The 21,183-nt window shown below is 36.6% G+C and overlaps 1 protein-coding gene across 1 annotated transcript in view; it reads left to right on the plus strand.

Annotated features, from left to right (window-relative positions):
• The window catches only part of TPO (thyroid peroxidase), a 34,755-nt gene that overhangs the window by 6,815 nt on the left and 6,757 nt on the right, over positions 1-21,183 (plus strand). Inside the window, exons 5-10 of the mRNA XM_061357632.1 lie at positions 3,319-3,448; positions 5,938-6,144; positions 11,462-11,977; positions 17,267-17,525; positions 18,033-18,203; positions 19,741-19,978. Coding sequence (XP_061213616.1) covers positions 3,319-3,448; positions 5,938-6,144; positions 11,462-11,977; positions 17,267-17,525; positions 18,033-18,203; positions 19,741-19,978 — 1,521 coding nt within the window. The remainder of the gene's footprint in view (positions 1-3,318; positions 3,449-5,937; positions 6,145-11,461; positions 11,978-17,266; positions 17,526-18,032; positions 18,204-19,740; positions 19,979-21,183) is intronic.

A 21,183-nucleotide genomic window follows, 5' to 3' on the forward strand; every position in this document is an offset into this window, starting at 1 on the left:
TTTCCTGCAAAACCCAACATAACAGATGTAACTATTTTTAGAATCCTCTAATGCAATGGGGATCTAAAACTGAGAAGGAGAGCAAGGAATACATAAGTAAACAGTATTTATTTTCATCAACCTTTGGATATATACACATATGGTCGCAAACTGAAAGGCAGACTGTAGTGTTTACAAGTGAAGGACTAGAGAGCTGTAAATGGAAAGTTGTTAGTGTTGCGCAGTTTAATGCACTCTGCAATATAGTGAATGAATTATGTAAGTAAAATTATGTAGTTTTATTACTCCACTATTCTGACTTTATAAGATGAATCTGTTTTGCTACATCACAAGTCATTTGCAAAGAATATTCCTGATGATAGGCTCAGCTCTTTGTTGAAAGGACACAACCTGATATGCATCGATGTTATAAATCTAACTATGTGGATATCCATAATTTCCCCCAGGCACTTGCAGAGTTGCTTAGAATCTGAGCTAACAGCTAGTATAATATTTTCATTGATAACTCCATCAGGGTTTAAATACATCAGCCAAGATTCATGCAGCTGAACATAGGCACATGTCTGAAGCTCTTAATTTGTCAGCAGGGCAACTGTACTCTGTTTCTCCAGAGATGGAGAGAAATTCATTCTACTGTGGATAAGGTAAAGCTCTTTTCAATGACTCTGCCAACACTAGGATGTGAATAGGGATTTCAGCTGGGTAGGACAAATATGATGCATTGAGTCTGGTTAGTCTGTAGTCACTGTGTTCTACTTTTTATACTTTTATGCTTGCACCAAATTGGTGTTTAAAGCCAGCCGTCATATGTGGTGGCATTTCAGACTCTTTAAACACCTGTTTAAGGGTGTTTAAAGGAAAAAAGAAAAAAAACCAACCCAGTAAGTGTAAAAGTCCATGAGCCCCTTGAAACACCTCAGGCTGTACTGAAACAAGTCAGCTTAAAAAGTCCATTATGCTATGATGTAAACAACATATTCTACAATGTAAGCCAGCTTCAAATACTTCAAACATTAAATGAAGTACCAGTCTGTACTTTTCCTTGCTTTACAGCTTCAACTTTCAGACAGAAAACATCATAACATATGCTGTATTTGTAATTTTTGTCACCCAGTAGGAATGTGCATTTCATAGGTGAAGTTTAAAACCAAAATTCACAGTGGAGTTAATCATTTACCCATTAAAAAAAAGTGTATTTGAACTTACTGATAAGTTAGCATAGAAATTCTTCACAGATGTTTTACTTGGTTAGTTCACATATTTGGGAGAGATCAGATAGATTACAAATTATTTATTCCACAGCTCTGAGATTAGTTTGGTTTAGTGTGAACTTCCTAGAACAAATGTGTTACAGAACATAAACACAGACTTCACAGAGGATGTCAACATGACATCAGAGGTTTGCAGCAGTGTCATTATCCACTTTTACTAGTAACAGATATCAACAGATTTTACTTTTCTTTCTGCCTGAAGACATAGGTGTGTATAATAAGCAAAACAAATTCATAGCATTATTTTAAAATAAGTATAAAGGAGATAGATGTGGCCAGATAGCTATTTTTCATCATTTTTTACCCCAGATAACTAGCATTGATCTGTGTAGGGTTTTTTTTAGTGTGTAGTGCAGTGAAAGGGTTTCAAAGGTGAAGGAGCTACAGGTGCTAAAGGAATGGAATCTCACAGTGCAATTAACCTCACCTAATCTTAGCTTTCTGAGGGGTAGTTATATGTCTACTGCAAGGCTGCAGCTTTGGCTGTTCCTAATAGTGAGAAATAGAATGGGATTACAGGATGGCTTCCAAGAGTTGTCTGTCTCTCTGCCTTGGTGGACAGGTGCTTAGATGACTAGATTACGTTTTGTATGCCTAATATTTGTGAAGCTGCAATGCATTTTATCTGTGGCATTTTATCTGCAGCATTTCTATTTCACTGCTGTTTCATTAACCATATCATCAGGTGAGGACCTGATGCTTAGTCTGAAGCTCTAGTACCATCAGAGTTAGGGGTACGAATATGGCTCATCTAGTGGAAGGAACGAGCAGTCCTAGCTAAATCCATTAACTATAACATGGAATTAAGATGTTCCCTTTAGGACAGCTGCTTCAATACAAGCTGTTCAGTTTAGTAGCTGGCTTATTTTTGAGAAATCTTCTATGTTTGCCAGAAGTTATGTCCATGGAAGCTCACAGAATGTAAAACATGACAATATCCCTTTAATAAATTGCCATATGGCATTCATCTTTCTACCTGAAACTAGGCGGGACATTAAAATAACATTTAAAATACGTAAGTCTGGATAGTGAATTGCATCTTAAATCTCCAGCTTCCTTCTAAAGGAAGCCAAAACAAAACCCAAACTTTGTAATTCCAGTATTCCACAAAGTGAATGAAAAGTCTTATTTCCCAAATACAGAATGCGTAATAATCAAATTTGACTACTCTATAAAGCTGTATGGTACCTAAACCTCATTATTTCAGCTGCCCTAGATAAAAACCTTTTTAACTCAAGCAAGATTCCAAGACATTAACATGTTTAATGCAATAATAAAAAAGCATGTGAGAAGGGTTTTACTAAAGTAGCATTCCAATGATCTGCTAAAATATAAAAGCAATCAGGAGAAAAATCACTGGTTAAGCAGTTAAATTAACATTTCATTATTTTTAATTGACTGAAATAGCACTACACTATGTGCAGTATTTTATGCAATTTCAATAAAGGCAAATCAACTGTAACTAATTTGAATGCTTTATTAAAGCATACTTCAACCTTCAAGTGTGAATTATTGTGGATAATTAAGAGTATTACTGTACCATATAGCTTGGCAAATTGAGCCACTTCAGTGTGCCAGAGATCAGTGAAGTATTAATAAAATAATTGTTCCCTCTTTAGCATCCCAATAGACATAAATGTGTTTTAACACTCTATTTCTGCTGACTGCCTGGGAATATTTCTGGTGTTTTGTGGATAACTTTACAATTTTAGTCAACTGGATACCTTGCAAAAATTTGAGTATATCTGACTTTATAGGGCATGAGAACACTATTAGGAAATCACTGAGGCAAGTATTTCAAAGACTTCGGAAGGTAACCAACTTATATTATAAACATAAGATAGTAATATTTCATTAGTAATTTAATTTGTTTCCCCTTAGAGTCAAACTAATGTTGCCATACATGAAGACAGTATTTGTTACCTTTTCAAAGATTACTACATGAACATCTTGTTGCAATGGAGTATTACTCTGTGGCTGGTGATTATTATATATTAATTAGATTTATATAAGTTATATGCAGGTTTGGTTTATTTTCTTTTCTCAGGGAGCATCCTAGATGGGGAGCATCCAACACAGCCTTGGCTAGGTGGCTTCCACCAGCCTATGAAGATGGGGTCAGCCAACCTCGAGGATGGGATACCAGCATCCGATACAACGGAGTCCAGCTACCCTTGGTTAGAAAATACACCATGAGATTATTTGAAACACTCTGGACTTTAAGCATACCTGCCACTGTGGGGGAGTGCAAGGGGGCAAAGACTGCCTTGAAGGGCAGCTCTGCCAAAAAAGAATGTGGTGGAGAGTAGATGGGCCATGACCCTTCTGCTTTGCCCCAGATGTGGGGCAGCCAGCAGACCTGGGGAGGTGATTGTTCAGCCTAGAGAAAAGATGGTGCAGGGGGGACTTAATCACAGCCCTCCCATGCTGAAAAGGGTGTTACAGAGAAGAAGGAGGTCTTCAGAGGGATGCACACCAACATGGCAAGAGGCAGCACTCGCAAGTTGCTCCAGGAGAAATTTTGTCTGATACAAGAAAAAAAATTGTTGTGAGAGTAATTAAATGTTAGAATAGGCTGCCTAGACAACTGCTGGGATAGGCCTTACGGAAAATACCCAAGACCTGACTTGCTGGGGCTCTGAAAATATAATCTCTGCTTTCAATAGAAAGCTGCACCATGAGGTCACCAGAGTTTCCTTCCAGCCTAGACTTTGCAGTGATCTTATGATTCTTTGTTTTAATAATGGTGCTTTTATTCAAGGAAGGAGGATGGGCAAAACAGGGTTGGGTGTTAAATAAATAAAGCAGATAGGCATGCTAGCATGCATATGTATGTACACATGTATACCATTTCTCCTAAGTTAGTGTACCCTAACTTAACAAGTATTACTGTCAAATCATAACATATTTTTTTACATTGTTTTCACCCACATTACCAGGCTAAGAAATAATTGCAATGTTTATGGATTTTAGCAGCTCATATACTTAAAAAGTAAGAGAGCTGCAACAAAGGAAACTTTGAACAAAAAATGTTTACGTAGAGGACTGGGTGAAAAATTCCCCACTGCAGTATACAGTGATTTGGGCTGGACTTTCTATTTCTAGTTTGTCGTCATGGCTTTAAAACCTGACTTTTAATAGACTCAGAGTTTTGTTATTTTAACCACCAAATATTTGATAAGGGATAAGCAAGAGAATTTTGTGTTAATGTCACCTGCAACTCATGATATTAATTAAATAACAGTGTCTCTAAGCTGCAAAATTTAGCACTTGAAGATGAAAGCCTGACATTTACACATATAAATTTCCAGTAGATTATGCAAGCTATCTTTTTCTAGATTTGTTAGGGTACATACTTATGAAGTAAAACACACTAAAAGAAAACTGCATGACCATACCAAATCTAATCATATCTGACCATCAACAAAGTTCTCTGCTTTATTTTGAAGTAAGATAGGATAAAACTAGTGCGATGGATGGTTTTCCTCATTTATATAATTGTCTTTTATTGTACTTTTAGCTAGCCATCTATATCCTTTAAAAAGCAACATGAAAATGATAAGAAGGTGAGAGATAAGTGTGAGGATTACTATAAGGCAATATTAGAACACAGCGCAGCTGTGCAAGTTAATGGCGATAAGAAAATCTTACTAACTGCAAGAAAAAAGTCTGTGGTCACCAAAGATATTAAAATACTGATATAAAGACTTTTATTCCTGATGAGGTGTATATATCACTGCTCTTGACTATTTCAGTATAAAGCCTGATGTTCCTAACAAGTCCCATATTACCTCTTGTCCCTAGCAATTCTGTTTAACAGCACCTGCCTTATACATTCATTATATAGCCCTTGTATTCATTGCACACTCTTTGGCTCTATTTTATGCGCTTTCCTCTCAGTTGCTTGACTTCTAAGGCAGCTGCTGTATGCAAGGGAATATTTTGCATCATGAAGGAGGGATCTGTGAATAATATTTCACTAAGCTTTGCAAACTGACTTCTGATTTTGCTTTAATGGTTTTGCTTGGTTATTAGTATAGGCTGGACATGTAGCATAGGTACCTTCAAATGTTCCCCCTCAAAGCATCTGTATCTCTATTCAGCTTTCACAGAATTGTCTCAGAAATATGTTTTGGCTTCTGTCTGCCAGGGAAAATGAAGCAGAGCTCTCAGCTACCACATATTTGCAACCCGCTTGTCTCCTGTACTGCATAAGCTGCTCCATTTAAGTACAGAGCAGCCCAGTGATTTGAGGTTGCCCAGCAAAGAGAATCCATTTGTTAAAGGAGCAGAAAACAGAACAAAAAGAAAGAAAATTTGGGAAGTCTAAAAGAAACGTGTGGAAAGGAACAGATCAAAGATACACTGCTCATTTGAAATATATATAGAAAAACTCAGCTGAAACATCTTTGAATCTCCTTGTGGCACTGGTATCTCAGCTCCTGAGCAGAAATAAAAGTCTGTCAGAGGTTGGGGTTATTCTCATTGTTGGGTTTTTTTTCAGTTTTGTCTTTGGGCAAAGCATTAAAAGTACTCTACAATATAAAATATTCTAAGGCAAAAAAAAAAAAAAAGCTTTTATCACTTTACCCTCTCTTTTGTATTCTAGCATTTTGTAAGAACTAAATGCTGCTTGGCACCCAAGGTAAATTAGTTCTCTTCCCAGGTTCGTGAAGTGACAAAAACAATCATTCATGCGGCTAATGAGGCTGTTACTGAAGACAACGTGTATTCTGATATTATTATGGTATGGGGACAGTACATAGACCATGACATTGCATTCACACCCCAAAGCACAAGTAGAACCACCTTCCTAAATGGAATGGAATGCCAGACGACATGTGAAAAACAAAACCCATGTTTTCCAATAAAGGTAAGATTCTAAATTAATTTCTTCAAGATAAATTTAAGGCTTTAAACAGGTGAGTGAAGTAAAACACATTAGTGATACACATACACTGAATTAGTTATAAAGGAAATTGATAGATCATCCAGAAATACCAGAGCACACAGCAGCAGAAAAATGGGAACCCAATACAGCTATTACATGAAACAGGTAGATATTTAAATTGGCTCATAAAGATAACAAGCTATAGCTAAGGTGCTTAGTAAAATACCAAATTTTTCTACCTCTCAGTTTATGTTGCAGAGAAGCCTTACTAGTTCCCCACACATTAATGTTCTCATGCTTTAAGGTTCTGAATTCTATTGGGGATAATAGGGAAGTAGTCATAAATAATTCTGTTTTTAAATTACCAGCCAGATAAAGTGAAAGGATCTTAACTTTGCTTGGTGAAAGGAAAGATATTTCCAGCAGCTGATGCAAACTTTTGAAGAAAGTTATCTTTTCAACATATGTATAAAATAATCTTCAGGGAGTTGCTGAAACTTACCTACATCACCTCTTTGCTTTGAGTGGGTGGAAAACATGAATTCAAAGCTTGTAAGAGGGTTAGAAGAAACATAAATTGGTATAAATATAGGTTCCTGTATTCTTGTCTGATTGACTTAAAAGCGTACAGTATTTCACTCAAAAAAATCAGTAGCAATCAGTTGTATTTTTTTTCCCCAGAGTGCAGCCTCTTTGTCTCATGCTACAGGAGACCCCATGCCCATTACAGCCCTTGGACTGATGCTTCTATCTCTATTCAGAGCAACCTGAATTACTTTCCTTAGGGTTCAACCTTCATTACTGACTGGTTTCTCTATGCACTAAAGCCAATGTAAAGGATACATTCCATCAGAATAGAAAACTTTTTTCACCTCAACAACCATAATTGTTAACTATGCCACAGTCCCATTTTCTCTTAGGTGCTTCATTCCACTTCCATTAAACGTAAAGAAAAATACTTGGCTAACTGTAGTGTGAACCAAATCAGGTCTTATGTTGAAAGATGGCTCATATTTATTTGGTAAAAGAATTTAAACCACAGGGAAGGGTAAGTGAAATTAATGACTGACTGCAATTTTACCTCAGGCAGGTAAAGCTAGTCTCTCTCACCAAGGAAATATGAACTTTTGAAAGTTTGCAAACAGAACTTCAGAGCATTCAGAAAGAGCACAAGCTTCTTAAAGAATTATTCTCAGGACTCTGAGTGACCAGCTAACCTGATTTCCCACAATAGCCCTAATTATGATGAGTTTTCTATAGTTTTGACAAAAATCTCTAGTTTACTATGTCTTAAATTTCCATCTGGGGTAAGGAAAGAATTATTCTGTTTATGCTATTAAGTAGTAGCTTTAGAAACATTCCCATTCCCAAAGTTGCACCAAGAGAGGTTAGGGCAGAAGTTCAGACCCTGACCAGCAGTGCTTCCTAAGATATGAAGAAGGAGATATCATATCCATATGGCACAGTATAGCTGTGTATTGACTCCTTTTTTTAAAAAGTCAGTTTGCTGTAGATATAAAACTACAAAAGTCTTCAAAAGCTTATGTTTACATGTTAATGACGTATTCTTTGAAATGACATATTTAATATTGATATTTATATGCAAAGCCTCCACATTTTTTATTGCTAAATGAATTTTTTAATTGAAGACTTGTACTGTTGACCATAACCTCAATCAAATGTGAATCACAGGGACCACAGAAGTCTAATCACTGAATTCTGACCAGTTCAAGCCTAGAAATCCTACCTGCTTAAAAAGAGACAATTTAAGGGTTCTTTAATAAAGCACTCCAAGGCTAGCATTAAGGTGGAGTCATTACGGTGCAGGGAGAAAGAAGCTGCACAGATTACCATGGCTTAGATCCACAAGTGCATCCTTCAGTGCTCTAAGCAAGGGAGCTGTGAAGAGATTCATCACGGAGTGCATTTCAAGGATGTTTTTAAAGGCAAGTTATGTGTACATATATGAAATTTAGCACTGAAATGTAGCCTAGGAGACAAAGGAGGTCAAAGCATACCCATGGTTACTGCTGGGAGTTAAGAGTTTGATACTCAGAATGGCCATAGTGTGCAGATATATAAAAGACACAACCTTGAGATTATTAGACAAGTTACCCAACTTGTGGGTTCATTACATGATCACAGTCCCATGCATTTTTCAGCTCCATTTTGTTATTATTTTGTTATTCATACCTTAGAGGGACAGATGTGAACATGGTTGTTCTTTTGCTTTTATTATATGTTTAGTATTTTCTGACTTTTTTTCTTTTTTTGTCAAAGGCAAAGAATAGACATTGTATAAAGAAAGAAAGAAAAAAGAAAAAAAGAGAGGTTAGTTGCTAGTATGACCAGAGAAACTATTTATTTAACAGTGAAACAAAATGGTGTTACCCCCTGGAACTCATCTTCTTCCTAAAATCTTAATTAAAACCAATCTCCACCTATTAAACGTTTGGAAAACTGCCACAGCTTTATGCATTCATTTTGTACATGAAGAAATTGTGGCTGGCTTCCAAAGAGAGTGAAATCAATAGCATATTATCCACAATGTAAACACAGAGGCTCCAGTTTGCACTCTTGCTGTATTCCTAGAGCAGTGGCACCCAAGGGACAATCCACCCATGGAGAAGGACAGCTGTGCTTACAGCTGCATGCCCTCTCAGCCATTTTCACCAGGGAGAGGAAGCTCCTGAGTATGCAGGTTAGGGAAGCTGTGTGGAAAATGTTCTGAGTCAGTGCAATTCAATGAAGGAATGGAAATTGTGGTTGTGCATTAATATTAATAACAAGTGTAGGTAAATGATTCATAGGTTAGAGGGAACAATTATTATTTTCTACTCTGGACATTTTCAAGAAAAAAGCTATAGAATTTCACACAGAGGTTCTCACATCAAACCCATAGTTTCTGGTAGAGCCTTAGCATTCTTTATCTTCTCAGAGTCCCATAATGTAAAACAAACAAACAAACAAACAAAACAACAACAACAACAACAAAACACTAAAAAAACCCAAACCACTAGCTTTAGTTTATACTTCTTTTACAGCAGCCTGACACATGAAACAGGGTTGTGGAGGTAACCTGTCATTCCCCAGATGATTACATTATTACATTGGGTCAGAGCTGAGACATAATAAAGCATTATAAAAACTTTCATAGGAGAGCTACTGACTTCATTCACTACTAATTACGTTGCTGACTGTAAGTTAGACACAGCGCATACACTTAGTAAGATACAATCCTGAAAATCTTGCAGACAGTTCAGGTAAAAAAAGGTGGAAAAGAGCTACAAAAAAAGTGAGGTGATTCGTGAAAGGTGACATGTAACAAGACAGGTTACTGTCTCAGCTACAGTCTGTGTGTGCCACCTAACCAATAAGGTGTGCCCCTGCCTCTTTCTTATGTTTCAGAAGTAGCAGTTCACTGTCAGATGGGGTCATTGACTCTCTTTCTAGCTTCATGTCCACAAATAAAAATTTGTGTTTTCCTTATTGGCAAACTTTCATAGACCATAATCTATGTTTTCTTTAAACTCTACAGCAAAAGTAGTTTGACAAGGTCATTTCCTGTAGAACAAGTTCACAATAAGAAAGATTTTTCTTCAGCTGAAATAACAGTTCATTGTGGTACACTGAAATGATTAGTACCTATCATTGCTCTACACATAAAAGACTTCCACCATATGCAGGTTTGACTGTGCACATATAATAGCAAGTTAAATCAGTGTGCAGCTATACTAGGAAAACTATTGTGTCCAGAGAGAGTTTTACTGTGACATTTTTTCCTCTAGGATTATGCAAGTCAAAGAAAGGATTCATATGATTTTTTTTTTATGAATATTATTCATTGGGGGGGGAGGGGATTGGTTCTGTACCCATTTCAGCAGAAAGGGATTTACTTTTCTCACATTATTTTTGATGTCATTTGAATAATAATAATCTAAGGAACCTCTCATCTGCCCATTCAGCTTCTGGCTACACACTACTTATCCCATGAAAAGGAAAAAAACTGCAGGTCTGCCAGTCTCTTAATGTTCATTACTGCTGTTTTTCTCCACTGGGGTTTGAACTCAAACTGCAGAGACAATTAACTAAAAATTATTCAGCATGAACTTCATTCACTGCTGATACATTTTGTTGTGAGCCTTGCTGTTTAACAACTTAAAGGTGTCTCATACATTTTTTTCCCAATGATACCTGAATTCTTCCAGACTTCACTGGTAACTAGGAGTAGGAGACAGTCAAATACGTACAGCGCAGTGGCTGTCTAGTACAGGTATTTGTTGTATGAGATGAGCTTCCTGCTTACTTTACCATCTGAAGGGAAAAAGAAGCCACACTAATAACAAGAGATTTAATAATAGAGACAAATGTTAAATAGAAAACACAAGGCAGAGAAATTAGTGATTTCAGCAATCAGTGAAAGGAAGAAGAAAAGTTACATATTTCCTTCAAAAATAACCAATTTTGATTTGCCCAAACCTAGGCAGTGAATAAATATTAGAAGAATTTCTTCCCCAAACAAAATTTAAAAAACAAATTAAACCCTTTCTTAAACGCTTCATTGGTATCAATCCCTACTGACATGAGTTTTCAGTAGTAAGAAAATTTTACTTGATATAGTAAGTGAGTTAAAGATGTTATTGTATGAAGCTCTTGAATGCCATTCCAAAGATTCCTTGTTACTTTTAACCCCAATTTAATGACTTCTATCTTCACAGACTGATCTTTATGTTATTTAGTAGAAAGAAGAAGAAATTGTACAATTTTTTTCTAACATATGCAGTATTTGCTGTCTGTTCTCAAAGAGATTAAAAAAATTAAAAGTAAGCAGAGAGAATAAAAAGAGGTTATCTCAGATGTCTGTACAAAATATTTATTTTCTCTTACTTAAATTTTTGAAGTGGTTTTTTTTTTTTCTGGGATATTTCAGCAGCTTTATTAAGTGTTATCTGATGAATTGGTAAGAAAACCCTAGATTTATATCCCTTGAAACTCATACTCATGGTTGTTGTCACCTATTTAATTGTAGTTAATCTTTTTTAAACTCTTGGAACTGACAGGCAGTTATGGCTCATTGACAGAGTAAATGTTTTGGTTTTCATTTGTCTTTGCTTTAAAAGGTTGAATCATCTCTGCTTAAATCTGAAAGAAAACAATCTCTACAAGTTTAGAATATGTCATTCCAGTAGTTGAGATCTGAACAACTGAAAACAAAGGATGAAAACATTTACACAAGCTTTAATTTAACATTTCATGGCTGTTATTTTCAGGTCAGAAAATGTGGTTTTTTTCAATGCAGGTGACCACCAATGATACATTATCCACAGGGATGGATTGCCTGCCCTTCTACCGCTCATCTGCTGCATGTGGCACTGGTGATCACAGTATTCTCCTTGGAAATCTGTCAGCACTAAATCCAAGACAACAGATCAATGGCTTAACTTCTTTCCTTGATGCTTCTACTGTTTATGGCAGTACCCCTGCTGCTGAAAACAAACTGAGGAATTTAACAAGCAAAGAAGGCCTTCTTAAAGTAAATGATAAATATTACGACAACCATAGGGAATACCTGCCTTTTACAGACCAGATCCCATCACCTTGTGCACAAGATCTGAGTGCAAGTGAAGGTGAGAGGATTGAATGCTTTATGGCTGGGGACAGCCGCTCCAGTGAGGTTACATCTCTGACAGCTATGCATACACTATGGCTGAGGGAGCACAACCGAATGGCCCGAGTCCTCAAGAACATCAATGGCCACTGGAGTGCTGAGACAGTGTACCAAGAAGCACGAAAAATTATTGGTGCTCTGCATCAGGTTAGCTGCTTATTTGTTTATCTATTTGCTTACCTACAAATTGAATTAAATACCAGAACTGATATCAAAACAGAATTGATGAGAAAACTTCAAACATGTATCTGGGGGGACTTCTGAGATCATGAAACCTTTTCTTTGCCACCTATTTCTCCACTTCAAATTTTGAAGTTTGCTCTGTTCCTCACTTTCCTGAATTCAATGTCCTCGTCCTTAGTGTTGCCAGACCTCTCAGTGTTCTGATTTTCATGGCAGTTTCTATTCTGCTGCATCTTTTTTCCAGCTTCTCAGATGTCTATTTGCCTTTTGAAGAGGTCTTTTCAGATGCATTTCTTTATAGGTTGTTTGGGGTTTTTTTAGTAAAGAAAAGAATTAAAAGTAATGTCTCTGTATTTACATCGAGTTCAAAATGCTTACTTTCTCATACATATTATATAAATTAATAACTTCCCTACATAAAAATGCCTGTGAAGTTCTCAATAAAGCATTAATGAATAAACTTCAAGGGCTACTCTTGACAAGAGTTATAAATATGGGAAAATACTGAAGAAAAGAGACCATAGGAATATTTATATTAGACCCAAAATTAGAAAATTCTATTTCTACACAGCATATTACTATTTTATTTTATTTTTTATTTTATTTTATTTACTTTATTTTCATTTTATGTTATTTTATTATTTTACTTAATTTTCCCTCCTGAATTAGCTGTTCAGGCTTTAACTTAGAATCACGGAACTTCTTTTTTTCTTCTCAGTACTTGTATTCAGTGTGGGAGGACACGTGTACACAGCAGGCCACACCAACCATCACACAGCAAAGGCAGAGCCTTTGCTGGTTCTCACATAAAATTAATGGCACAGCTCATCTCACATCTGAGAAGGTATTCGTTGTGGTCCACAAGGACTCCTACCCCTGCAGGCAATAGCCTCTTCAGCTTTCTTGAGGTTCAGAGGATAGTTTCTTTCATTGGTTAATCTTGGCGGGTTTCACACCTGGGTTTTGACTGGTCTCACTGGTGGCCTTGGGGAATGAACAATCCCATGAGCCCCTTTTTGATGGTTTGGTTACTCATGTTGCTCTGCCTGATGCTGCTCCTCCAAGCCTCACCAGGGCCTTTGAGTTTATGGAGATTTGCCTTTAATTAGATAACCTAAGACACAGCAATTCAGTCTGTCTCTTATAATCCATAACAACAGATGAGCAATGCTCAGAATAAACTGAAGCCTAGGGGACTTATCTATGCATTCTGATACTTCAAAATTATTTTTTTTTTGTTACAAAAGGAGAGTTTTTTAAGGTAAATTGGGGAAGGAGGAAAGAAAATTTCGCTGCTCCGATAAAACACTTTTGCTTTCTTCTGCCACAATTTTTGGTCAGCAGAATATGCAGAATATTTCCTTTAAGAAACCACCTATGTTCTCTGGCATGTTGTTATTTTCACTTACAGACAGATAGCTTCAGAAAAGCAGCATACTTTATTTAACTGTATTTAGTCAGTCTTTTTGAAAAGTTTGACTTTTATATATATATATAAACATACATACATACATTTATTTTGTTTACATTAACCATGTCTGCTCTTTTCCTGTAAAACTGCTGCTTACATTAAAATAATAGCACTGACAAGTCAGAAGGGTTGTTAATACTTGTTGGAAGAAAGTACAAATCCAAAAGTGGGTCTCTGAGCATTCATACACCTCTGATTTATGTCCACTAACTTTATGGCTTGAAAGAAAACATATTGTGCAAGGCAATCCACTACATGAATCAGGGCTACTCATTATTTCTGCCAGTATCACAGGCTAATGAGATTTGCCTATGGCTCATTAGATACATGTTTGAGTTATGTCTAGCTGGCTTATTAGCATTCAAAGGAGATAATTGCAGTATCTCTGTTAATATGGTATGCTAACCAGCACACTAATGACAGCTCTAGTTGAAGTTACCTTGAGATTTCCCCTATAAAATTTTGTCTCAGTTGCTGCATATTTTTGAAATTCTCTCTGTTTGGAATGAATACTTTCAAACATAATTTTTGCTTGTGGCTGTGTAATTACAGAGAGTTGAACAAGAAGCCTTCCCTTCGTTCCAGAATAAGAATTTAAAAAATCTCTCTAGACATACTGTTCTTCCTGGAAGCATTTTTGGCACCACAAATATCTCTAGTGCCAAGCATTTAATAATAGAAACTTAACAAAGTTACCAAACATGACAAATGCCTGATGATATCCTGCAGAAAACAGATTTTTTTCATTGCATTGTGGACATGTTTCACTGATAAGTAGTAGTTTTTATAACCCACAACAGTGGTTAACTCTCCCCTTGTATTTTATGGGAATGATACATGCTTAACTCTAAAATATTAACAGTGCAGTATACAGTGTAAAAACATACCCTGATTTACCTAGTGTTTTGTGCAAAAAGACATTTTTTCATTGTTGTTTACTAATTGAAATGGCACCATCTGCTTGATTTGCTTATTCCTGTTTTGACAGGTTAAGTAAAATTAGGATTCCTCCTTTTAAGCTATTTGAAAGAAAATAGCTTAAATTTGCTTTCCTTAAAAAAAAAAAAAAGAAAAGAAAAAGAAAGAAAAAGAAAGTGTATATGAAACAGGAAAAAAAATGCTTAATAGCCCAGTTGCTACAGTCTTAACATTAGTGCTTTGTACATGATGATTTGCAGAATGAAATTACATGCACACATGCTCTTCCTTACAGAGACTGTTTCCCCTGATGGGTCATTTGGATTATGAAAGCTGAATGATATGGCACTAATCGAAGTGAAACAGAAGTTTTGCAGATCAATTTAAATCAAATTCTCTTTGATTCATCACAGCGTCAGAGAACCATCTCTTAATTAATGGAGTTGCTACCTGTTGATCCCAATTACAGCTGACAACTGCCTTTAGTTTTTGTGTGTGGATAGGTGTTTTTTTCATTTCCTTCTACATTTGCCTGTGTTCTCTGAGTGTCTTTCATTCAATTTCTCTGCCATTGTCCTAGGTGTGGGTTGAAAATAAGTGTCTTCTGAAGCTGACATATTAACTACAATTATAGGGATCAGCATGGCTTACTTAGATGAAACTTGTGAAATTAGAATACCAGATAATTCCTCAGAGTTCAAACTCTATGAAATAATAAAGGATAAATAGATAAAATATAGATGGTATAAAAGAGTATATGTTGCACAATATGATAACTCATGTTTATAGAGTATCACATTGTAGATGTAGCACATTGTAGAGTGGTACAGACTACTAATAGAACTATAATGTGTTCATTTTTTATTAAAACTTGAGCTCTCATATAATCAACTTTTACATAAAAGTTTAGGACTTAAATAGTTACAGTGAGAACTTCAAACCAACTGTGTGTATTTAACGGATTAAATATCATCGTTATGTTTTGTTGTTCTCTATTATTTCTGTGCTCTTTCCCAAGTGGAGGAGCTTCATTCAATTGGTTCTTCACTACCTCAGTGAGATATTATTCTTTTGCATGTAACTGAGATACTATTCCTTCCTCTGGTCAATGGCAAAAATGAGTTTCACTTTTGGTCACTTATTTTTATGATATTTTGTATGTTTTTACATTGTCTCTTCCAGCCTTTAGTTTTCCTTTTTCCATTGACTGTGCCCCATTCACACTTAATTTTTAAAACACTAGAGGGGTTTTGACAAGCTAAGACTGCTGAACCTTATAAAAAGGGATATGAATTTCTGTATTTTTTGCACGAAATTTGAAATAACTTTTCACATGAACAAGAAATTCTCAAAAATAATCTGAAATTATGCAACCTATTTCCAAATATCTAATGTATGGCTGACTTCTGCTGGAGGAGGTACAGCCTGGAAACGAACCCAGCCAGGGTGCTTGCTGAGTTTATAAGGACACTTGGGAATCCCTCCTGTAATTCTGCCTTCTGAATCAGAGGGAAGTTGCACTTCAGGCTAACAGCCTGTTTAACTTGGAGTATTACCTCCCATATGAAGATAGGCTGATAAAGTTGGGGCTGTTAGGCCTGGAGAAGAGAAGGCTGCGTGGAGACCTCATAGCAGCCTTCCAGTATCTGAAGGGGGCCTATAGGGATGCTGGGGAAGGGCTCTTCACTAGGGACTGTAGTGATAGGACAAGGGGTAATGGGTTAAAACTTAAACAGGGGAAGTTTAGATTGAATATAAGGAGGAAGTTCTTTACTGTAAGGGTGGTGAGGCACTGGAATTGGTTGCCCAGGGAAGTTGTCAATGCTCCATTCTTGGCGGTGTTCAAGGACAGGTTGGACAGAGCCTTGGGTGACATGGTTTAGTGTGAGGTGTCCCTGCCCATGTCAGGGGGGGCTGGAACTAGATGATCTTAAGGTCCTTTCCAACCCTAACTAAGAATAGTTGATTCTATGATTACTGAGTTTGCAGGTCAGGATTCAATTACTTTCCTATAAACAGTGCACATGTGATTTATATGACATTATATATGGCCTTGGGTGATATGGTTTAGAGCGAGGTGTCCCTGCCCATGGCAGGGGGATTGGAGCTTAATGATCTTAAGGTACTTTCCAACCCTAACTATTTTATGAAAATCTGTACAGAACCTTTTGTGACAGTAATCACTCAGATTCTGTCCCTGCCTGGGTACTTAGCAAGTAATCGGATGAATTGCCAGGAAATAAGAATTTTATTTTCTCTGATATGACTAACTGAATATCATTTAAATCTTAATCACTCTGTTACTATCTAGTCATATATCCTACTAAAGTAATTTAAACATTAAGCATGTAGGCTTCTGTTTGAAAGACAGCATCCATTCATCATCATTTTTATGGAATTATACCACTGAAACAATTACTGCCAGGAGACATTAGAAATATTGACATTATTGATTAGAATTAGTTTCTTCATATCTACAAGTATTTTTGAAAGACTTTATAGTAATTCATGTTTTCTTTGCCATTTTAAAGGGCATTACAATTTATATTATCTCAATCAAGGCTTTAAATCTCAGCACACTTCCTGTGAGCTGGATTACCCCCATGTATTCTAAGTAGCAACACTTCGTCTACCATTTATGCTAAGAGCTAACAGAGGCCTGATTGCTGTACTATACTGAGCTGTGCCATTGATTCTCTTCTGTCATTTGTCTCCTTACTACAAAAATAGGACTGACATTGTTTGCCCTGCTCTTAGTCATGCCAAATGCTTGTGCATAGATGAGTGAAGAAAAATGCATTAATCATTACTGTTCATCTATGAAACCACTGTATGATAAATGTTTCTTTTTTCTTTTCTTTCAGATTATTACTTTAAGAGATTACATTCCCAAAATCATTGGTCCAGATGCTTTTAATCTGTATATTGGCCCTTATGCAGGTTATGATCCCACATTGAATCCTACAGTTTCCAATGTATTTTCAACAGCTGCCTTTCGTTTTGGTCATGCAATGATCCAACCAATAGTAAGGCGATTGAATTCACAGTATTTAGATGATCCAGAATTCCCAAATCTTCATTTGCATGAAGTTTTCTTTAGTCCTTGGAGGCTTATTAAGGAAGGTATGGTTTTATTTAAAATGTCTGTGGCTTTCTTTCCAGAATATTGTAATTTTTTTTAAAGTTACTTATCTTGAATTAAGAATAAGGACATTTATTTAATTGCATCATTTATTTAAATTGCTGAATAGGTTCCAGAGTACTAACATGAACTGGAATGATTATTCTGAGTTAAATAGTTCTCTGAATCAGACAACAATTGCTCTCCAGATTAAACCAGTCTGGCAGAATGACAATATACTGGTGATTGATGATGAAGGTATTTAATTTTTTATATATATTTTTTTATTATTGTATTATCGGATTGCAAATTTTCTTACACGTGAAGGAGAAAATGGAGCCTTTTCATACCACCATTTCAACCTGAAAGAGATTTTTCATGTGTTTGAATATAAAAGCTCTGTGACCAATGTTTAAAAACCATGGAAACATACATGCATTCACGTGTGTTAAGACAGTTATAATGGTTTATATATATGATGTAATGTTATATTACTTTTGTGTTTAAAGGAGGCTTGGATCCTTTACTAAGGGGTCTTCTAGCACATTCAGCAAAACTGCAGGTGCAAGATCAACTGCTGAATGAGGAGTTAACAGAAAAACTGTTTGTGTTGTCCAATAATGGTTCACTCGATTTATCATCATTAAATTTACAGCGTGGCCGTGATCATGGACTCCCAGGTCTATTGATTTTTCTTGAATTTTCTCCCAACTGGTAACTGAATTGTAACTGTTTATATTTGGGATTTAATCCTAAACTTTTAAATCATAGCTTTGGTAATAAGAAAAGTAACTTTAGTGTCTCTTTAAATATAAGTTTATAATGTTCTTAACTTTTATGGAAACAGAATTTTCCACAGCATTTGAAATTAAATTAATCTGTTAAATCTGGAATCTAGAAGGACAGTACTAGTGAGTGGACCCTGATGTGCTCACTGTAGGTACCTGAGGATTATTTTTGCTGGAAACAGCTCCAGAGGAGTGGGGTTTCTGCCTGTAGAAGCTACTTACTATCAGTAGGCTTCCCCCAGCCTGTGGGACAGGACAACTTAGACACAACCTCATTGGCTCTACCAAGCATAGGAGGTGTTGAGATGTCTCCATGTAGTGTATGTGGTGTACATGTGGTGTACACGTGGTGTAGATGGCTGAGTTAGGTGTACACCTCATTTTAAGTAATATTACATGTTTGTGCTGGCTTTTTCACTAATTTATTTACCCCAGTCAGCCCAGGACAAGACTGAGTTAACAGTCAAGTATCATTAGCTCGTCAAGCCATGGGTGTACTAGCTTAGAGGAAGACTGCTGGAGTTTAGTTTAATTTGATTGCAATGGCTGTTGAAAATATACAGTAGGTTCCCAGCTCTGTGTACTTCTGAGAACAGAAGCAGCAACCCTCATCATGGTAATCAGGGCCTTTTTATTTTCAAAGGTGCCCTGCCGTGCTGCCTGAGCAGATCACTGTTCTGCATGATTAAGAAACAAACATGGCCTGCTCTTCTATTCTTTGAGCCCGACATGTTAGTCATGAAGATAGGACTGGTTGATTGTCAAATGACATTATGTTTCTGGGTGACAACCCTCTTCATTTCTCCTGTATGACTCCACAGCCAAGAATACCTAAGTTGTTGGCCCTGGACAGTAGAAATGAAGTCTGACTCTGCCTTGGAGTTTAAAGTTCTTGGCTATCCAAGGGTAGAAATGGAGGCTTGATGTCCCAGACCAGAAGTTAAAGTGTTGTTGGAATGTCGGGGAGTTTAATTGCAGTGATGTAAAAGCAAGTAAAAGAAATCTATTTTCCAGACAGATGGACATGTGCCCTGGAATGTGATACTGCTTAGTAGAGTGCTTTAGTTACTAACTTCGTTCAGGTTATTTCCTGCCCACTCTCATCTAACTCCTATATTCCTACTCTGGAAATCTCAAGACATAGTGCATGCTCCTGTTATCTATTATCATGTTTCATTACTTAAGTATAGGATAATTGTTTTAAGCTTTTGTTTACCTTCACGAAAATGGTGCAGCAATTCACCCTCTAGTTTCAGATCCTGCCGTCATTTCCCTGATCAATTTAATCAATAATAGTAGTCCTATTTCTAGATATAAATGCCTATGGCTATGGTTAGGTTTGTCAGAATTCAGTACTTCTAAATTTATTAATTTCATATATCATGCTTAACAGTCAACTCTTACCTTCTCTTCCACAAAATGCTTACAGGGTATAATGACTGGCGAGAATTCTGTGGCTTACCAAAACTGGAAACTCACACTGACCTGAATACAGTAATAAGCAATCGAAAAGTCACTGAAAAAATCATGGAATTGTACCACAATCCGAGTAATATTGATGTTTGGCTTGGTGGTCTTGTAGAAGACTTTCTTCCAGGTGCTAGAACTGGTCCCCTGTTTGCATGTATAATTGGAAAGCAAATGAAAGCACTAAGGGATGGTGACCGGTGAGTTCATTCATGATGCTGAAGAATTTGTGTAAAAAACGCAGAAGCAATGGAGATTTTACAGATATTTGAGGACATTTCCCAGAACGTAAGACAATACATGTTTGAAAAAAATTATTTCCTGCTGCTTCCACATTTTTATCTTAGCTCCTTTGGTTTTGTTGGGTGAACTTTTGCTTATTCTTCTTCAGTTTGTGTATAGTCTCAATAGCAGATGACGTGGAAATTTTTTCTGTAGTACTAAGGTGTCCAAATTTGCATTCCAAGTGGAAATGCAAGCTGCCACCAGCAATTAATTGTGGCAGGGGCAGCTAACTTCTGTGTGGATGGATATACTACTGTGCAGCCATTAACTATCCAGTCCCTGAGGCCTACACTGGACTCAGGAGCTAGAAGAACCTAGACATTTTCCATGGCAACCAAAACAAAGTCAGACAGGATAGGCAAAGAGCTGTAATTCAGGCATCCTAGAGGGAATAATAAAAACACCATGTACCTGTTCTTATGTGAACTAGGACTGCAGAGTTCTCCCAGAATTGCCTCACTGGACACAGCATAGGATGTTCTTTCACCTAACCCTGCATTACCACCACCAGGATCCTGTGCCTGTACAACACCCCACATCAGGAAGGAAGGAGACATGCAGCTTCAGTCACAAAGGGATACAAGATGCAGTTTATATCTTGCTTCTGCTCCTGAAGCTATTATAAAACCAGCTTTTTTTCATTTCCAACATGTACTTGTTCATTAATTTTGAATCTCAGGAGAAGACTAATTTTAAACTGCTCACACCATGCTAGCAGTGGTGTTTTAAGTACACCTGGTCCTCACGCTCACCTTTCAGCTCCTCTCATAAGTCACTATTGTGGAAAGAAACCATTATGTAAATAAGCATCCGAGGCAGAATTTAAATCTGAACTTTAAAAAATGTTAATTAATTAGCTCACAGGAAAAAGCGATGTTAATCATAAAGGTAGTATCTTATTAGCATAAACTGGATAGACAACAAACATTCCACTCAGCTGTGTTAAAAATGCAGTTGAAAGTCCTCTGAACTGTATACTTGGCTTATTCGACCCTATTTGGGGAAGGATAATCCACCAAGGTCCTTCCAAGCCTTACTTCCATAATTCTGTGCCTTTACTATTCAAGGTCCTTCCAAGCCTTACTTCCATTATTCTATGCCTTAGGACACTACTTATTAT

This window comes from Neopsephotus bourkii, unplaced genomic scaffold, assembly GCF_033783945.1.
Source record: "Neopsephotus bourkii isolate Nb327-2 ecotype Australia unplaced genomic scaffold, CSIRO-AGI_Nbou_v1 NB_908, whole genome shotgun sequence".
Classification (NCBI taxonomy): domain Eukaryota; kingdom Metazoa; phylum Chordata; class Aves; order Psittaciformes; family Psittacidae; genus Neopsephotus; species Neopsephotus bourkii.